Raw genomic sequence first — 21,265 nt, forward strand, 5'->3', positions numbered from 1 at the left:
AGGACCAACCCAACTAACAATTTCATCAAACAAGTTACTCAAATTAATAGCATCCTTAACCAAGTCAGAAGCATCAACAGAACGTATAAAAATAATTCCTTTAGGACAATAGACAAGGAAATTAATCAATGTTCTATGCCTAGTATCAGTCCACCCATCAGCCATTATTGTACAACCAGTCTCAGCCCAATATGATCGATGAGAATCAACAATCAATTGGACTTCTCTTTTTGCATCTCTCAACAAAGGCACTCGAAGGGCATGATAATTTGGGCCTCTATATCCAGGACCATAAGAAGCTACAGCATTGAACATAGGTTGATAATAACTAGAATTCACAACATTAATTGGAATGCAAGCATCATACATCCATCTTGCTACAGCCATATCAACCCTCCACTTCTTTTCTTTGCCAGCAAGCACACTTTTAATAGAAGGTTAGCTCCCGGTGTTGTTCTAGGAGCGAAGTAATTATCAATGTCACCAACCTTTCTCTTGCCAAGATTGGATCTTGGTGGAAAATTACTAGGACCACTTCTATTTCCCCTACCTAGCCCCCTACCTCTAGATGGAAAACTTCTAGGAGTAATTTCTTGNTAGCGAAGTAATTATCAATGTCACCAACCTTTCTCTTGCCAAGATTGGATCTTGGTGGAAAATTACTAGGACCACTTCTATTTCCCCTACCTAGCCCCCTACCTCTAGGTGGAAAACTTCTAGGAGTAATTTCTTGGACATCTTCAAATTCTGGTGAGTCCTCTAATGGCGAATAATTAGATGCTTCTTGATCCCTTTTTGTTTGTTCTTTAGATTTTGAAATTTCCTTCAAATTCTCAACCATTTGAAACCTAACATCATAAGGTACACCCATACATGCAGCCACATCTCCTTTAATTCCAGCTAGATGTCTTTTCATTCTATTAATGCCCCCTCCTTTATAACTTTTCCCACAATGTATACATCTATAACTGCTTTTTCCGTCTTTCACTACTTCAGTTACATGATCCCATGCGGGATCACATTTCGCTCTCACAGATGAAGAATTAGTATTAGACCCGGTTGTAGAAGCATGTTCATTAGATGGTACAGAGGCGGACTCCATTTTACTCAACAATTTCAGACTGGCAGCAACCATTTTATCAACAAATAAATTCATCAGCACAACATACACAATCAATAGTATAAATTGCATAATTCTTTGTAAACTATATTTCACAAACAATAATACTCTGTAAATCAAATTCACAACATATACAAAATCAGAAATAAACTAAAATGCTATTGTAAACTAATAATTGAAGTTACCACTTACCAGTGAGGTCACGGAAGGAGAACCTGAGTTGAAGCCGACAACATGAATTGAGAATCTGAGATGAAGCCGAGAGAAATGAAAAAAAAAAAAAAAAAAAAACAGAATAGAGAAAATGATCAAAAACAAAATCAAAATCAAGTAATCATCATAATCATTAAAAAAAAAAAGAAGAAGAATATTAATTATCATAATCATTACCCAACCAGAGAACACAGAGAGCAGAGAGCAGAGAACGCAGCAAGACCAAGTGACCAACCAAGCAGAGAGCTGGGAATTGTAAACAAAACTCACTAAATACATTCATTTCAACAAAAACAATTACTATGACACAAATCAAACCAATAATCATCACAACACCCCAAATGAAATTACCTCTATTTATAACCTCAACATCAACAAATAGTCAAATATCCTCAACATCTAATCAAAACACAAGCCAAATCAATACAAATATCCCAAAAGTTAAATGTGGGTTTAAAAAATTGTATAAGAAATTAAGAATAAAAAAAAGAAACTAAGTAACAAACCAAATGAGAAAGGAGCTCTTGAGATTAAAAACCCAGGTGCGGCAGAGCTTGAGAGATGCAGTGAGAGCGTGCGGCAGAGCTTGAGAGATGCAGTGAGGCAGAGCTTGAGGGCGGCAGAGCTTGAGTGAGGCAGAGGCGCAGAGCCCAAAGGCCAAAACCCAGGTGCGTGAGCTTGAGTGAGCTCACTCTGTTTTCGAAAGGAAAAAAAAAAAAAAAAAAAAAAAACTTAGCTTGCTGAGGCAAAGTGTGCGCGTGACTGCGTGAGGCAGAGAGAGCCTTGAGGTGAGCGAACAAACAGTCTTGAGGCAGTGAAGACCGAGCTTGAGGCAGCGAAGAGCGAGCTTCACTTTCGGCGAGGCAGATCGCAGCCGCAGAGCGAGATGAGCGAGTCTGACTCAGGCTGAGCGAGATGAGCTTCACTTTCGGCGAGGCAGATCACAGCGATGAGCGAGTTTGAGCGAGATGAGCGAGACTGTCTGAGAGCTTGAGGTGAGGTGACTCAGGTGAGTGAGATGAGACTTGAGAGTGTCTGAGGGTGTGGGTGGGCTTTCGGCTTAGGGAGTTAGATTCTTAGAGATTTAGGGTTAGTTTTAGGATTTTAGAGGACCAAAACGGCATAGTTTTGCCGAAAAAGAAAAAAAAATTTCAACCGGTTATAAACCGGTTCAACCTCCGGTTTTTCCAATTGGATATCCGGTTTTTACTGTTCAGCGGTTTTTTAATTATTTCCGGTTTTTTTATCATAATCGAACCGGATTTAAGGCCGGTTCCCGGTTGAACCGGTCGGACCGGCCGGTCCAGTTCGGTTTTTAAAACTATTTGAGTAGGAAAATACTTTCCTTTTTAGTGTTGCTGGGTCGTAATAAGTTTAAGTATGCGTTTGGGTTTTGCGTCTAGCTCCTGCGTTTGCTTTTTTTTTTTTCTTTCTTTAGCCGCTCTTTTTGACTTTAAGGTGTTAACAGTGCAGACCAGTGAGTCCCGTATATTGTTCACAAAACTTACAAATTTTATTTTTCAGCAACTTTTTCATTAAAAATGGGTCCCATGGTACTATTCACACATTTAAAAATTATTTTGCTACAGTATTTTTAGTTTTCAATTTCCAGCTGTATCCAAACGAACCCTAAGTCATTTATGAATTTTTAGCATACATGGTGTGGTCTAGTCCATAGCACAAAGTTGATAGAGAATCTTTGAGGTATAAAAAAGGAGCAAGACTTAGGTGCTTCTTTTAGGTTTTCCTCTTATGATTTTGTCATGTAAACTTTTTTTCATAAGATGAAAGTATATTTTTTAATTAAGTAGTCACATGGCAGAATTTTAAAAGGAAAATCTAAAGTACTGTACTTAAATTTTGTCTATAAAAAAAAATAAAAAATAAAAAACACTTGGAGCCAAATAATTTTATCAGCCAACCCTTTGCTGTCATAAAAGTGGATATTGAGGATAAGAAAAATGGGTTTGAACGAGAAAGAAGGGCTTAATTTATCTCAGCTGAGAGAGGAGTCGCCACGTATAAATGCAATGCAAGTGTCGCCAAAGCTTTGAAATGGCTGGACTACTGTCTACCATATCTCTCACCACCGAAGCAAAACAAGCTGACATTTGCACCCCTACAGCAATCAAACTCTGTCACAATTCTTCACTCACCACGTGTCCTCATTGCCACCTGTCACTTTCCCTCCAAACTTCCTTGATCTGTATATATAATAATATATGCATACACACATCCAATATTCTTATTCAACAAACCCCAACTCTATCAAAGTTTCTCACACTGCTTCATAATCTCTGTTCAACTCTATATATATATATATATATACACATATATCAAAAATGAGCCAAGAAAAACCACGAAGGCCAAGAGAGAAGCAAGAGCAGCGGGACTACCCCATAAGATACGGCGACGTTTTTGAAGTCTCTGGCGAGCTAGCATCGAAGCCCGTCGCACCCCATGTTGCAGGGTTGATGGAGACAGCTGAAAAGACAGTGTTCGGAGAGACCCAAATGGGTGGAACAGCCACAGTGATGCGAGCCGCTGCTAACTTCAACGTAAGAGCTGGTTTCGTTGATCTGGAGATCAACGATCCCACTAAAGTTTCAGTTGCGCAAGGTGTGAGTGTTACTCAGACCGATATCCCTGGACGCCGCATATTTACTGAATCTGTTGACAGACAGGTACTACGTTTACAACCTCGTATCACTTTTTCTTTTTTCTTTTTTTAAGGTTTGAGCTAATTCCAAGAATTAGTAGGTTGGAAAATTTTTAAAATTGCCTAACTTGGTCATTCTAGAGAAGAGATATCCATTTTCCTAGGAAAATGGAAAAGGTATCTGACACAATGATGTCACAAAGAAGAGAAAAAATGAATAACCATTTAGGTCCAATTTAGTTTTAAAAAGTATGGTTGGTATTAACATCAAGAATATTAATTGCAGTATATTTGTATTTGTGTTTAAGTTACACTTGATATAACTTTAAATTATTAGATTTAAATAGATTTAACAGTAAAAAAAAAAATCCCCATTAATACTAATATTCTAATTCATTTCATTTATTATTTTTTATTTAATGCATTCTATACTTATTTCTAAACTCAAAAAAAATTATAACACAACGTTGCTTTCAGTGTTCTCTATCTCTACGTTTCTCTCTCTAGAACACTCTTTTCTAGATTTTTTTTCTTTTTTATTCTTTAAGAAAATGTTTCTCCTTCTCTTTTGTTTTTGTTTGTAGAATTAAGTTCCTTACGTTATTATGTTTGTGTAAATTAATTTGTAAACTATGTGCTGATGATGACAAACAATTGGACATGATCCGTTGCAACAACATTAGATGTTGTAGCTATGAAGATCAACTAATTTACCCTTTTGTTTCTAAGGCAAAAAGTTCAAAATAAGCCATTGGTCGAGTTTTTTATATTCGTTTTTAACTTTTGTTGGTAGAGTGTCCCTATGTTTATCTATAAAGTTCGAAATAAGCCATTGGTAGAGTTTTTTATATTCATTTTTAACTTTTGTTTTTGTTGGTAGAGTGTCCCTATGTTTATCTATTTTTTAACTTTTGTAACAATCTGCAAATGATGATAAACATTTGGGCATGAGATGCAACAAAAGAGAGGGTTTTCTAGAGAGAGAATAGAGATAGAGAACAACTAAAAGCAATAGTTGTGTTACAATTTTTTTTTGGATTTAGAAATAAGTGTGGAATGTATTAAATAAGAGATAATAAATGAGATGAATTAGAATATTAGCATTAATGATGGTTTTTTTTTTTTTTACCATTAGATCTACTTAAATTCAATGATTTAAAAATTATCTAACTCTTTAGAGTTACATCAGGTGTAACTTGAACCCATCTCTTTATTTATTATTATTTTTATATAATTGGATTTTTTTTTTTTAATAATTGGATACTTATGCTATAAGCTCTGTTTTATTTTTTTACACACTTGAAACTAATATTAGTTTTATATATTAGTGTTTTCTAATATAATTTATTCGTTCTAATTGGTTTGTTTTGTTTAAAAAGTGTCCTTATACCTTTAAAGATAAAAGGTTGTGAAAGGATATATATTTTTCTTTTATGATGAAAATAAATTATAAAATAAATTAAACCAAACATGTTGGTAGTATCTTTCCATCTTTCTTTACAAATTTTTCAAAAAAGAAAATTGGTAAAAAGTTGTCCAAAGAAATGAAAAAGCTCACTTAGATACAATTTCCACTATTTTCATAGTGGATTCTTTAAACAAAATAACTCTAATAAAAATAAAAATAAGCTAATCCAAAAATATATAAATCTTACTATCCTATTCTTCTAGGAATTTAAAAAGGATTTTATTTTAAAATATATATAAGTTGTCTAAGAATTTAAAAATCTATATTTTATATATCTCAATAGATATAAGTTGATCCACACTCACTCAAATAACATTTTCATTTCTTATAGATTTATATAAAGTTGTTAGAAATGAGTAGCATAAATACTAAAACTACTCTCATACCCTTTTAGAAATTTGAGAAGAAGTTGTTTTCTGTTATGTATTGGTATATTACCAACTGTTTTGTTTTGGTTAGGTTGTTGGAAAGTATGTGCAGTCAATGCCCACCCAAGAAGCAGTACTAGGGATAGTGCAAAGTCCGATTACTATAGGAGAGGCACTAGAAGCGACTGTACAATCAGCCGGAGCCAAGCCAGTTGATCAGAGTGATGCTGCTGCAATTCAAGCAGCAGAGGCTAGAGCAACTGGTTCTGATACTATTATTCCAGGTGGGATTGCCGCCACAGCTCAGTCAGCTGCTGTTTTCAATGCCAAAGTGAAGCGAGAAGAGAATAAGATTAAGCTGGGTGATGTCATAACGGTAAGACCAAAACAAAAACTATTATATGCTTGTATATATGTATGAAATAATTAAACTTATAAAATAAGTTCAAAATGACCTTAATGAAATTCAAGTTCTATTCGTTATCTATATTTGAATGATAGCAACTTGAAAAATATATCCTGTGTAGGAGTAGAAGTTCAAATGGTGGTACAATTTAATTCGAATAAAAGCTAGTTCTTCATCTTTATGCACACAAACAATGTTCTAATTCTACCCTCTCTTTTTTTTCTATGTTTAAAATTTGGTTAGAACAAGGATTTTGATTCAATTAATGTAACCTTTTTGAATACGTAATAACATTTCAATGAAAGTGAAATGGTTCATTGTCTTCATTTCATAGTTAAAAAATTTTCTTGGACTTGATAAGATGTCACATGTATACATGGGGTAGGGTGCAACAGCAAAGTTACCTGCTGATAAGGTGGCGACCAAGCAAGATGCTGAAGCAGTGAGGAATGCTGAGTGGAGGAACAATCTGAATCAGGCTCCTCATCCTGGTGGAGTGGCTGCATCAATCTCTGCAGCTGCTAGGCTCAACGAGAACTTAAATGCATGGAAATAGTAGTAAAATTATGGTTAATTTGTATGGTTATATTCACTCTATAGTAATAAATATGTGCTTGTACATGATCGATCCTTTTGTATAAATAATGCGGTCTAAAATATGGGTTCTATAATAATATTATTTCTCTCCCATATTCAACTTTGTAATTGCATTTTTACCCTCTTAAACTTTGAAATAGCTTTCCTTTAAAAGATGAAAGAGCCCATGATGTTTAGGTTTCTATGGACCTTTGATGGGCCTCAAAATGAAAGTAGTGCAGGTCTCTAGGACTTAATTAGATGTTGTTCTCCGAAAGTAAGATGGGCTACTACTTGGTGATTGCTATCATATCATGGGACTGACAGGTAACATGATATAGGATGATGAGAAAATGGTGGGCCTCCGTAAGCTGAGCTGGGTTTTGCATATGGGCCGGATCAACAGTCAGCCCTACGTTAAATACATTCTCAATTCATAATCAAGTCGAAATCTAATCTCACTTTACGTGCAAGTAACAAAATCTTAATTCTACTAAGTATCCTAGTTTATATATTAGTTTAGGATTAGCCTATTATAAATACCTTGTTATGAGTTTGTTGTAATATATGGTTCATAAAGATCTCATGCTTCTACTTTATTTTTTTATATACTACTAAATATTTTCACATTACATTCCAAAATGTATACCGACCAGGACCATTTAGCAGCAGAAGGTTTAACAATGGGAATTCAATTGCAGTAGCTGTCCTTTACCTTTGGGGGGCCTGGGGCAATTAATGGACACATGGGTCCATGACAATTAATGATTCAAAGTAGCTGTTTATGGCTGGTTGAAAACCAGAGTTCTAAACATCTATTGCGCGTGGTTCGATCCTATTCTCCCTGCAAGAAAAAGGGGCTATTGCAGTACCTTATGTATAGGGGCTTGCTAATAGGCCATAGCAACAGGCTCCAAGATGGTCAAACAAATCCTGCCAGAACAAATATATGCAAGAAAGGAAGAACATGGGTGGGACCTAAAATACACTGTGTTATGATATCAAAGTCACAACTCACAAGAGAACCTGTCAGCTTCTTAGAAGAGGAAGAACATGTTCCCGTGAGTCAATTTTGAAGGCCAATTATGTGTAAATGTTTCAAAATATTCATAGCTTTAATGTTTTAGGTAAGTGAATGTTTCTAAATAGCTAGCCAATTAAGTATATATAGTGTCTTGCTGCACCTGTGAAGGTAAGTTAGATGCTGGTCTTTTTAAGAATCTTAATAACCATGCAGCAGGAAACCTGTGTGTGTGATTTTATTGTTGTGCATTTGGGCCAATAATTTGTAGGGTGTTTATTAGAAACTAGCTTGTAACCTTATGCATATGCATGGATATACTTAAAAATATACAATAAAATGCATAATATAATTCCTATGTGTATAATTTAAATACTATTAATAGTCATTTTTATATTTTGTTAACTCTTTAAAAAAAATTTAGGGATATTATTAGATATAAAATGTAAATTGTTCATTTTTTTAAATTATTGTGAAGTACTTTTTTTTTACGATTCATTTATTCTAGACTTTTTAGTTTTGGTACTTAATAAATCATTTGAATGAATATTTATGATGTGATCCTACATTTGAATCTAAAATTAAGAAATAAAACTCTTTAAGAATAAATAATTTAGGACACATGACACAAAATTGAAACTCAAATTTAGAATTCTAATTTGACTTTTCCTTACTTTCACCTATTATATATATATATATATATATTGCATGATGACAATGTTGATAAATGGTTGATGTGATGATTGATGAACTTGTGGGTCACAGCGAATGGATGGGTAGGAAGGTGATGGGCGTCTTTGTGTTCTTGTACAAACTGTCAAACACACGTCAACCATAATTGATTGATAAGAATCAACGAGCTGTGAAATAAACGTGGAAGACATTTGAAAATGGTGTATATTAATTGAACATACGATCATTGTACAAAGAGAGGTGTCTATATATATATATATATATATTTGATAACAGAGAGATGTCTATATATATATATATATATATAAGCACAAAATCCTACGTCTAATAATATCAGCACAAGCAAGTAAAATGATGGTTTTTTTGCCCATTATTTTTTTTTTTTTCACAAACTTATTTATTATATGGTATCAAATGAAACATATTAGTTATGTAGCCTATGAGAATCAAGTTCTAATGTGAAGAATTCAACTCTCTAAAACTCGAGTTCTAATGGAAACCTATAAAAAAATCTCAACTCATGTTTTTTATTTTTTCATGAAACTTAAATTTTAGATACTTAAGTTCCAAAATGAGACTACATAATGAATATATTTGGTTTGAGGGCATATAAAAAATAAGTTTATGAAAAGGGGTAAAAAAAAAGTTCGAAAAATGATAGTACAAAATATACAATAGGAATGGACTGGTGAAAGGGCCTCTTGCATTGTGGCTATTGTTGCATGGTTGGAATTTCTCGTTAAAAAAGATAAAAAAAAACAAAAACAAAAACTCAAATTGAAATTGAAATTTTCATATTGGAAAGATTTGCGCTAGAGGATTAGGGTTTTATGAATCGAGACAAGATCACAAGATTCAAGAAACAAAATGACAAGATCACAAGATTCAAGAAACAAAATGTTTTATCATTTGGATGAGTATTTAAATGTGAACACCACCCCGTGATGTCCCTAGAAGGGCTTTTAGAAAATAGATGGATTTGAAAGTTTTTCTTGAAAATCATAAGTTTTTGAAATGTTAGAAGTTGTCACTTATTTTATTATTGATAGGCTAAAAATGTATTGACCCCTTTATGATGAATTAATTGATTAATTAGCTAATTTATTAATTAATTAACATGCAAGATGCATGGTAGCACAAACAAATTACCAATTAAACTAAGAATGCAGCGAAAAATAAATTGACACGGCAATTTGTTTACGAATAGGAAAAACTTACACAGCAAAAATCCCACCGGGTGATTTTAAAGTCACCACTCACGAGAATCCACTATTATTAAAACAAGTAGTTACAAGTAAAGCAATCCTGGTACCTTATACCAACCTACATTTGAATCTTTACCTCAATACCCAATTGAACTTGTTCTGTAGTGACAATCTCTCATTTTCAATGCACGACTCCCAGTACATGACTAATTAATTGCGCGGATCCCAGTACGCGACTTAATCACCAACTTGAGAAAGATGTTGGCTGCAAAATTCTTCAGTTCATCCAGAAAATGAAGATCAAGAAGCTCCTTGGTCATAAAATCCTAAGGTGTACAAACATAGCAGTTTCTTTAAGAGAAAGATGAATTAGGGAAAATTCTGTCTCCGGTCACAATTTGTATAAACAAAACTTTGCTTCACACTCGCGCAACATTTAACGGCCCTTAAAATAATCCTTATATATGTTTAGAATTGTGAGAAAAGAAAGCTCAAACATACATTCACGAATTAGATGAAAATCAGTTCTGAAAAATTGAACTTCATAAATCTTGACAGATAGGGTATCTATCGAGCTAGCTGTTGAGATTCGAGCTTCATAGTTTTTTAAACTCGATAGATGCTAACTATCGAACTTTAATGAACAGCACTTTCTCACTTGATTTTTGGATAAACTTGCGTGGCTTTAACATGAACTTGAAATTTTGTTTTTTGAAGTATTAAACACATCCTAATTTTACCTAATTACAAGTAAAGTGCATTTTGTCAAATGATTAGCCAATTACATAAAATATTGACATATGTTCCTAACATTGAATCACATATGTCCTAACAATTATTTTTAAGAAAAAAAAAGTAATTAAAACCATTTTTTTTTTTTATTAAGAAATAACTCCATGGACAAAATTTGCTTACGCTCTGCCAGGATGAATTTGGAATCATGTTACATTGTAAGAAAGTGTGAGACATCCATGCATGACTGAAATGTTTACGGATCTCAACTAAGTAGGTAAAGATAGTTTTAGTGTTTAGTTAATTATTTAATGGACATGGAAATAATATTCAAATTTATTACAATAACTCAAACAAGCAATGAATTTTATTTGAATGGCATGGTGGCCTAGAGCTAAATAATGTGACCGGACATGCAATAATAAAAAAGACATGATAATAATGAAATTATCAGTAAGTGACAAAATATGAACAATTTTATTATGTGAAGCATACCTAAAGTTAACCTTTTTCAATTTTAATTGTTATTTTAACAAGGTTAAATTCATTATTGTCTTGGATTCTACATATACCAAATTTGGTATGTACCAAATTTCAATTTGTGGCAATTTCATCCAACAAATCAAGCAAGTCAATGCAAAAATAGAATTACGTGAGTTAAGAGTTTACCCAGCCCTCCTACGACAGCGAAGGTGGAGCTCTCAAGGATAGCGACAGCGTCCATGGACCGGAGTGGTGCTCGTCGGAATGAAAATGGGTGCAATGGGTTTAGCTGAACTGGTTGAGTTGGTACAGGTTTTGGCCCTTTTGGGTTGTCCACCCTCAGGGTTGAGTTCCTCCTTCAAAATATTTATGTCAATTATCTCTCTCTCAAAACAGTTTTGAAATAATTCAAAGAAACAAGAAAAACAAATGAATTGGTTGAGCTGATTTTTTTTTTTTAATGCCAATAAAATTAAATTTTGGTCCATAATTTGAGCAACTTAACAATTTATTAGGGTCTTTCAAGCAAAAAGAACTACATGCTTTTATATTCATTTAAACCTATACTACAGCTTTACTTTTAGGTTTTGCTTTACTTGATACACTGTCATTGTACGACTACTTTTCCTCAAAAACATTAAAATATATATTATACAACTAATTGGTTAAAGTCACGTAAATTTAGCTTTTTTCATTGTACAATTACTTTTCTTTTTTCTTTTTCCGATAATTTTGATTAGAAAAAAAAATGTAGTTTTAGTTAATTAAGTGAATAAACTTAAAAATTTACTTAATTTTTATATAAAATCAATTAATTCATTATATATATATATAATAAACTTTTTCTTTTTATGATTATAATTAAACATGTGATTGTCCATTCTAAAGAAATTTGATTAAATTTACATGAAAAGTGTCACTAAATATTATGTTTTTACATTTTTCTATCATATTATTAGTAATAAACTTATTATATTTTTATTTATATAATTTAAAATTTTATTAATTATAGTGTTTATGACGTCACCAGTTCGACCAAAAAACCAGTAATTAGTCACTTTTCTGGTTCTTTCACTGTATTGGTTTATAAAACAATGGAAAAAACCCAACCAAAAAAAAAAAAAAATTTGAACGAAAATCTGGAAAAATTATAATAAAACCACTAACAAGGTTCAAATCAAATTTCAATAGAAAAGCCCAATACAAGATCAATCTCATCTTAGACTAAGACTATCACTACTTCAAAACCAACACAATTACATTTTTAATTCAACAAATATATATATATATATATATATTTTTTTTTTTTTAAATTCCTCATTGCCCCAATGCCTTCTAAGACTATCACTACTTCAAAACCAACACAATTACATTTTTAATTCAACAAATATATATATATATATATATATTTTTTTTTTTTTAAATTCCTCATTGCCCCAATGCCTTGTGGATTCACAGGTCATTAAACAATTTAAACTAAAACTAAATCAAACCTAAAGGCTAAAAGGAAATAAGAAACTCACTTACTCTTCCCAGCTATCGTCGTCCATCCCTGTTCAGCAACACTAATAACAACCACAACTGAGCTCCACAAGCTTTATGTTGTAAAATTTTATGTATTAGCATTTTTTTTTTTGTTAATATATAAAATTTTCTTTTTACTAAATTGTATAATTTATGCTTATTGAGGAACATTATAAAAAAAAATTTTGGAGCCATCACTGACCCTGCTCTATTTATTCCCCAAATCCTAGCCGTTGCATTGTTTTTTCTACTAGTTTCCAACGGCACAATTCAAAGTTCAAACAGAGAATACAGATTTTTTTTTTTTTTTTTTTTTGTTGATATTAATGCATGGTCTCAAACAGTGCACTGTAAATGCAACAGTGCACGCCTCACTAGCAGCGTTAATTTTTGTTTTTGTTTTTGTTCTTCTCTTTTCTAATTTTTCATTCTTTTTTAATCACTAAAATCAAAAGATTGGACAGAAGGGTGGAAAATTCATTTGAGATTAAGCTTAAAATAAAAACTCAATGGTTTAAATAAAAATGTGAAATTGAGAATTTGATAAAGTAGAGGTGAAAAATGATATATTGAATGATCAAAATAAAAAATTTTAAAACATAAATCAAAGTAGAATCAAAATCAAAGCTGAACACAATAAATGAGAAAGAGATTGAAGAGTTTATGTGCACTCTTTCATTATTGGGGGTACACACACATAAAAGAGTTTGTATCACAAATTCATAATTGAGGAACGAAATAGAAATAGGATGTCTACATTAAAACTACACTATTTTTTATTTTATTTTTCTGACTGAATAAAACTTCACTATTTAACAAACTAAATGATGTTGTAGCGGCAAATTAATAAACTAAATGGCCTCGTTTTTCTGATTTCTTTTACAAAAATCTTCCTATTTAATACTTTTGCCAATCATATGTTCCGCAACTTTCAATAGAACAATTACTTTTTTAAAAAAATTAATAAAATATCAAATTTTATTTTAAATAAAAAAAAATCTATTTTTTTAAAAAAAAAAAACCACATCTTTTGAAAGTTTTCTTTTGTTCCTGGCAATTATGACAGCTAGTACTTGGTAAAAAATAATCTAACTACCACTTGATACATGTACAAATTATGCCAAATTGTGTGTTAAAAATATGTGCTTAGAATTTTTGTTTTGAAATTGTTGAAGAGTTGGAAAAAGAGGTACTAAAAAGGATGATTTAATGATAATACCACGCATGATACATGGTTGATTGTCCAAGACAACTTAAAAGAGTATCTCAATTAGGTATAAAAAAAAAAAAACCCATTTTAGGAGCTCAGAAATAAAGTGCATGAAAGCTTAGAAGTACCATCTTTTTAGCTTTTAACATCTTCTCATTGTTTTTTAGCTGAGTATGCTTGCAACATCTCATTTCAATGCTTGCAGGTATGCCATTGTTGGCATAATGTACATCCTTAGATACATAATAATTAATTTAACCTGTGTACACCCACAAGACACATACTAATTTCTAGAAGGACTAAAACAATATAATGAAAAATATGAATAAATAAAGCTCTCTCAATCTCAATTAATTGGAGGAGAAATTTTTCATGAGTTCAATATGTTGATAATTTATCTTGTATGGGTCCCAAACGATTATAAGGTTCCTATATTGCGAAAAGATTCACACATATAATAATTAATACAAGTTTACAACTCGAAAGAATTTTAGGCTTTTTAGGTCATCAAATAGACAAATAAAAAGCCTTATCTCCCAAACCAACTACCCCCCTCCCTTTTATAAAAAAAAAAACTACCCCCTCCCTTTTTTTTTCATTTTTTATCCTCCGCTAATACGAGTTACAACTCACAACAAAAGTTCCCACAACACATTTACACCATATATAACCTTTCAATTGTTCTTACTAGCTTACTCTCTCTCTCTCTCACCCAAAAGCTGAAAATGTCAAACCACTTTTGGAAGAACGTCCACCTCTTCTTCTCCAAACTCAAATGCCTACCCACCATCCAATCAACTCCTCCATCTCCATCAGACCAAAACCAAGACCATCACAACCATCCCTCCCTCTCCACAGCTTCATCAATCATCATAAAAAACTTCAACTCCTTATACAACCTCACCTCATCACAAACCCAGCACTCCACCTCCCTCACCTCCTCCACCACCACCGAATTCTTCTCCTCCTCCTCCGATGACTCCGACGACACAGACTACTCACCCCCACCACCAGACTTCGCAACCGTCTTCGCCTCCCAACGCTTCTTCTTCTCCACCCCTGGCCACTCCAACTCCATAGTTGACTCCACACAACACCCTCACCCGCCACCTGATGATCATGATCATAACAACACAATGTTTTTAGTCAATGAAAGCGTCAAAGTCCCCAAGTACTCACTCGATCCTTACGTTGATTTCAGACGCTCAATGCAAGAAATGGTTGATGCAAGAAATCTCAACGACCTCACAACTGAATGGGAGTATTTGCACGAGCTTCTCTTATGTTATCTTACATTAAATCCGAAGAACACCCACAAGTATATTATTCAAGCTTTTTCCGACCTTGTTATTTGCATCTTGTCGTCTTCGTCATCATCATCATCGGCCGCCAATCACTGTAGCGAATCTAAGAACCGGCGGCAGCAATATATTTCACAGCAATTATTGTAACATGTATCAACAACGACCAATCTTTAGTCGGGGTTCAAGTAATAGTCCAGTATCTATCAATCAAAAAAAAAAAAAAAATCAAGTCTTAACCCCAAATTTTACGGGTCGGATCCTCATTACATTAGTCAGGTTGGCTATATGTATTCTTTTTCGGATTGCTGTAACATGTATCTTCTTCTTCTTCTTCTTCTTTCTTTTTATCTTTTTAATAGTATAGGAAGAATATGTTGGCTCTTGTTTTTGGTTTCTTTTATGGGATTTACTTTGTCTTTGATGAAAGCAGATGCTTCATGTTTCAACAATGAAGACAAAAAAAAAATGTATTTGATAATCACGAAAGCAAGGAGGCGTGGGAGGTTAATGTGTCTCGATGCGTGTTATATTTTTATATGTTCTCGTGTTTGTTATGCAAAAATTAATGTATTTTTTTTCTTGTTCAGAGTTCCTTTGTTGATTTACATGTGGTAAATAATGGTGGCTCAGCAAACAAAAAAGAGATAAAGGACGATGGTAATTAACTATGTGGTAACAAGCAAAGTTCATTCATTGTCTTTGTTTTTGTTGTGGTCCTTGCTGTCTGGCAATATTTTAGTATGAACATGCATGTTGGGGCGTTTTGCGCACATAATCACGAGGATCCTAGCTAGTTTTGTTCGGCATGGTTGCTTTCTTGATAGGAACGTATAAGTAGTATTGGGATGTGAGGGAGGATGGGGGGCTAGGCATATATCGGAAGCTTCGTTGTCATTCAATCATCATCATGCATACATCGAATTGTACTAAGCACAGTTCTTTGGTTTCTGGTATATCCAACCCTTAGCTAGGCTGCAGTGAAGGAGTGGGATGGAAATTAAGCGGTACATTTCTCATTCAAATCTTACCCAAGAAAAAAATGGTTATTGATTTTGAAAAAATTTCACTTGAGGCCTCAAGAAAATGAGTTTAGGAAACAGGATTGCAGTATCCATATTGGAGTGACTACTGGACTTCGTATGCAAATTGGGTCAAAATATTTGGAAATTTGGGGCCACTCAGACATCACGCAATACAACATCTTTTACAATTACCGACGTGATCAATTATAATGATGTCTCGGAAGCCTGAAGAGAAGCACACACGATGCTCTCTTGATGAAACAGAAACTAAACTGTTAGTTTCTGGGTAGTAAACCTCGAATCCACGAGGAGTTCCTTGAATCCACAAGGTGATAGGTCTGGAATCCACCAGAGAATACAATAGACATAAATCTGAATTTTTATTGATAATCAACTATGAAAAACGTTTACAGACTTAGAGGCCTATTTAAGGGCTCCTTAAAACTTGACATACAAGAAAATATAATCTAAAATAACTCCTAATTGATACCTAACCATAACAGGAACCAAATTTGACCTAAAAAGCATTAAATGCACATAAAAACAAGGAAATAAATAACCTAAACCTAAAATAACGTTTTTTTACATAAAAATACCAAAAATAATAAATTACAATAATTAAATAGTAAATTGTGTCCTACATCATATAATTGAAATATGACAAAACTTAAATACAGTATTTTAAATGCTATTTCTTGAGTTCTCCTCTTAAGATTTAGTCATGTGGCTACTTAATTAAAAAAATACATTTTCATCCTATATAAAAAAATCCACATGGCAGAATTTTGAAATGTAAACTTAAAGAACAACATCTAAGTAAGTACTGTACCTAAATCAGTACTGTACCTAAGTCTTGCCTATTAAAATAATATTATTTTTATTTGGATTTATCAATTAACGAAACTGTCTTTATTATACACAAATTATAATAAGTTATGTCAGCCGTTATGAAAAATATTATATTCCTAAAACTTGTTAATGAAATGTGCTTTAAGTTTGTGGGCAATTTGGGTCCTTAAATAGAGACTTCGGCTTTCAAAGCTTAGAGACTAAAAAATTCACAAGGTCCAACGGTTTGAAGAGCGTCAGGTGCAGTCTCCAATCAGTCCACAATATACTGAGCAAAAGCATTGGAAAACCAAAAATTTGCATGGAAGAGAACAAGGTTGAGATGGTATTAAGAATATACTATATGTTTAATTCCTCTCATATATGACAGAAAAGGAAGACAGACAAAAGGGATCCAAAGTGAGCTAAGAACCGCTACAGTAAAAGGATGAGATGCTTTTGTATTTTATATTGTAAATTATTTGTGAAGTTAGTTGGTTTAGGTAAGGTTAATACCAGACCATTTGTCCTCATGTGTCTGCAGTATTAAATTGCGGAGTATTTTTGGGCAACAAGTTATGAAATTCGGTGGGATGAGAGACTAAATCCAATGTCCCAAGTTATTACGGTTTACAGATTACAAAGGGAGAGCATTACTTAACTTCTAATTTCAGATTTCATCAATTATTGACAGTTACTGATGAAATTAACATACCAATGATTCCAAAACATGTGGGGAAAAAATTTAGCAGTAGAAGTAGAAGAAAGAGGACATGAACGATTCGGACTCATATGAGGCCAAAAGCGCAAGTTGGACATATGGATTTAAACAAGTCGGCCCAAATAGAAGAAAATGGTTCAGAGAATCTCAACATTGGTTTATGGTGTGATCTTTTAGTTCAATGGAGGCTACTTTATTTTGTAATGAATAGGATAGGAACTCTCTCTCTCTCTGAATAATAGGAGAATTAGGATAATATATTGCATCTACTAGAAGAGATAAGAAGAAGCTTTAATAGGGTGGCAATGAAGTGTATGCACTTTGCAGTGACCCATGATGTTATGTATTTTTTAAGTTGAAAATTTTGACATTCATAATATTATCCAAGAGTTTTATTTCACGCAATCATGTATATCGTAATATCAAAGAGAATTCAAGCAGGACTTTTGTTTTGCTCTTGATTTGCTGATTGTCAAAACAAGAATTCCAGAGCAAACTAAAGGACTTTGGAAGTTCCGTGTATCATTTTTATGTTGAGCCAACTACTACAAAGAAAAAATCAGTTGGCGGTGGCTCCTAGATATCTGAATAACCAAAAGAACGTGTAAAACCATATCTTAACGACAATGACTTCTTAGGATTTGAGTCTTAAGGAGCACCTTAAATTGACAGACAAGACACTATTGAAGTACTATATTATATTAGTAATCCAGTACTGACTTTTCTGGAATTTGATCACCACCGTAATTACCAATTTGATGACGTTTGGTTGGATTGTCAAATTGATAGCAAATTGTGGTAGAACACGATACGACCTCATGAGTATTGACCCTCAAATAATTGAAAAAATAATGCATATATGATTCATCACCATATATAACACGTCCAAAAGTAAGGACTGTCAGATTATGGATTATTGGATTGTTCATCTTCAATCAAATCAAATCTGATTTTTTTGGACATAGTGATTTTCTCTTAAGACCCAACCAAGGTGTACCATTCAAAGTCATATTGCAGACATGTAACTCCAGATTATTTATATAATCTATTATTTATATAATCTATTAATCCAAGACAAAACATTTTTTGATAATTATTATAAATAAATAAATAAACTTTTTGACACAATCGATCATAATTAGTACATTATAAAAGAGTTTGGATTTATTGTTATTAGAAAATAATAAAGTAATTAGTTAATGAGTGTCGAAGTATATTAATAAAAATTGAATTTTTTTATTGGAATCAATTAGTTTTTGAGTTCAGTTAATGTATTCTCTTTAATCATTCATTTTAGAAATTTTTTTATAAAAATTGAAAAAATTATCAAAACAGTTAGTTATTTTTCATTTTCTCATAAAAAATTTTTTAAAATAATTTACTAACATACGTTCTTAAGGTATACGCTAATAAAATCCTTAGGTATTTTAGACAGTGACATGACATTCAACTAAAAGAATGTTTATTTATCTTTATTACTTCTCAATGTTTTCTGTTGATTACTCTCATATTCTGTTGCATCTTAAAATTCCAATTTTATTCAAACCTAATGACTGACACAGACTAGTGCAGATTTTGGCAGTGAATAGAGGAGCTCCTTCTTTCACAGACTCGGATTATGATCCGATGGGTATCGCACCGGGTGCAATTTACCTATTTTCTTCACAAAAAATTTTTATTTTTTACATTTTTTACTTTAATTTTTTACTTTTAATAGCTTTCTTTTAATCTTTTTTAATTAATGGTTGAAATTAAAAATTACTTTTTTGCAACTATCAATTTTAACTATTGATAGTAATTGCATCACGTGCGCTTATCTCAATGCCACAGACTGCAACTAGTGTGTCAAAGTTTGTATGATTCTGCCGTCTGCTGCTTGGCTAGAAAAGGTTAAGTCTGGAAACTGTTCTCAGCTCCCGTGTCATGGGTATTTTTACTCGGGAATGGTAGTCTGTCTGTTTGAATAGTGGTTTGTTTTTGTTCACTGTAACCCCAGGATCTTGTTTTTACGCATGGAGACAATGCAAATTGCACGCTATATTTTTAAAATCCTTTGTTGTTTGTCTTCATCCCATGACCAAAACAAAGTTACTCAATATTTTTTTTTTTGAGAAAAAGGTAGGCAAGTTACTAAAATTAAATGCAATGCAGAATAAAGAAATTGATATACAAATCTTATCATCTTCTAAAGTAGTTTGGTCAATGGTCACCATGAATAGAACAACATTTTTATTTCGAGAAATGAATCAGAAGCATGTGCTTCAGCATAAGACATAAGTTTCAATTATCAAAAAAAAAAAAAAAAAAAATTTTTTTTTTTTTTTTTTTTTGGCTCTCAACAAAATATAGCTATAATCTTATAAATCCTACATTTGTGATCCATGACTGGCTGATCTCCAGAACTCCATTTTCATAAATTATTTTTTTTTAAAAAGGATATAACATTGGACTACCCAATAATCAAACTTTATTAAAAAGTAGTTCAAGATTTTAATCTGTAATTTAAGTCCACCAAATATAAATCTTTCAAGGCTAAACAAAAACAGCTTTTTTAATCTCAAAATTATCGTTAACTAAAGTTAAACCATGCACTCTTCCTACAAAGGATTCTATAAAAAAAAAAAATCTACTTGGAGTACCAGAAAAATATCTAGGTTTACCTACAGTGATGGAATAAAATAAAAGAGCAAGCTTGAACTACATAAAAGGCCAAGTTTATGGGGAAACTATAAGAGTGGAAGGAAAAGTTACTTTCTTGAAAGCAATTGTTCAAGCCACCTCTCTTTTTGCTGAGTTTTTTCAAATTGCCAGAGTGTCTATGTCAGGACATTGAAATGTTGACGTGAAAGTTTTGGTGGGGTCAAAGAAGAGATAGAAGGAAAATTCACTAGAAAAAATAGGAATCTTTGTGGTTACCAAAATCGACTAGAGGTTTGGGTTTTAGAGATCTTGGAAATTCTAATGAAGCTATGTTGCCAAAATAGGTGTGAGACCTTGTTCATGATATTGATTCACTTTTCTATTAAGTCTTTAAGGCAAAGTATTTTCCAAATTGATCTATTTTTAGGCAAAATCTTGCTCAAGTTCTTTTGCTTGGAAGAGTATTTTACGATCTAGAAATGTTATTTCTATGGGGGCTAGGTGGAGAGTTGGAGATGATAAACTATTCGGATTTTTTTTTATGATCCTTGGCTACTTAAGGAGGGAGGCGGTAGGGTGATTTCTCCTCCTCCTCCTTTTCTCTCTACTGAAGCTACAATTGATGCTATTATCAATTCACACTCGGCATGGTGGAATTCCTATCTTATAGACTTATGTTTCAATCTCCCTAAAGCTCAACAAATAAAGTCTATTCCTCTATGTACAACTCCACAACCAGGTATTTTGATTTGGCTGAAGGAAAATAATGGGGCTTATTCTGTTAAAAAGGCTTACCAAACCCTTTGCTCAGAATTTTCACGAGATCATTGGCAGCTCTAGAAATTTTTTTTAAGGTGGTCACTAAGAAATTTAAATTACCACAATATTTTTATTGGTACCATTTAAAAAAAAATTAGAAATTATTTTTATTGAATAGGTTGAACGAGTTACAAATTTTATCTTTTTATTTTATAATAGGCTTTTTGTTCAATAATTTTTTTCATTTGTTATTGTTTGGTCTTGTCTTGTTTTTGTTTGGTTTATGTTTGTTGTTATTTGAGCTAATATTTAT

The 21,265-nt window shown here is 32.6% G+C and overlaps 2 protein-coding genes and 1 long non-coding RNA gene across 3 annotated transcripts; 2 read left to right on the forward strand and 1 right to left on the reverse strand.

Moving 5' to 3' along the window:
- Positions 1–606: 606 nt before the first annotated feature.
- LOC136066685 (uncharacterized) lies at positions 607–2,035 on the reverse strand. Its single transcript, XR_010628187.1, has 5 exons — positions 1,840–2,035; positions 1,685–1,732; positions 1,511–1,579; positions 1,313–1,367; positions 607–1,121 (listed from the first exon to the last, which is right to left on the reverse strand). It is a non-coding gene; the product is annotated as an uncharacterized LOC136066685 (long non-coding RNA).
- A 1,556-nt stretch (positions 2,036–3,591) lies between these two features.
- On the forward strand, positions 3,592–6,814 carry LOC112017857 (late embryogenesis abundant protein D-34). Its single transcript, XM_024050311.2, has 3 exons — positions 3,592–4,017; positions 5,920–6,204; positions 6,620–6,814. Exons 1-3 carry the CDS (start codon positions 3,676–3,678, stop codon positions 6,788–6,790), a joined length of 798 nt encoding a protein of 265 aa, XP_023906079.2. The 5' UTR covers positions 3,592–3,675; the 3' UTR covers positions 6,791–6,814.
- A 7,502-nt stretch (positions 6,815–14,316) lies between these two features.
- On the forward strand, positions 14,317–15,568 carry LOC112017868 (transcription repressor OFP12). The gene has a single exon (XM_024050325.2). The coding sequence runs from the start codon at positions 14,404–14,406 to the stop codon at positions 15,127–15,129; it is 726 nt and encodes a 241-aa protein (XP_023906093.1). The 5' UTR covers positions 14,317–14,403; the 3' UTR covers positions 15,130–15,568.
- Positions 15,569–21,265: the final 5,697 nt, after the last annotated feature.

Source organism: Quercus suber, unplaced genomic scaffold (genome assembly GCF_002906115.3).
Source record: "Quercus suber isolate HL8 unplaced genomic scaffold, Cork oak 2.0 scaffold_4, whole genome shotgun sequence".
Taxonomy (NCBI): Eukaryota; Viridiplantae; Streptophyta; class Magnoliopsida; order Fagales; family Fagaceae; genus Quercus; species Quercus suber.

Excerpts from the sequence above, each read along its gene's own strand:
- LOC112017868 (XM_024050325.2), top strand. The coding sequence starts at position 14,404 with ATGTCAAACCACTTTTGGAAGAACGTCCACCTCTTCTTCTCCAAACTC.
- LOC112017857 (XM_024050311.2), top strand. The coding sequence starts at position 3,676 with ATGAGCCAAGAAAAACCACGAAGGCCAAGAGAGAAGCAAGAGCAGCGG. Across the intron at positions 4,018-5,919 it reads CTGAATCTGTTGACAGACAG|GTTGTTGGAAAGTATGTGCA; the intron begins GTACTACGTTTA and ends TGTTTTGGTTAG. Across the intron at positions 6,205-6,619 it reads AGCTGGGTGATGTCATAACG|GGTGCAACAGCAAAGTTACC; the intron begins GTAAGACCAAAA and ends TACATGGGGTAG.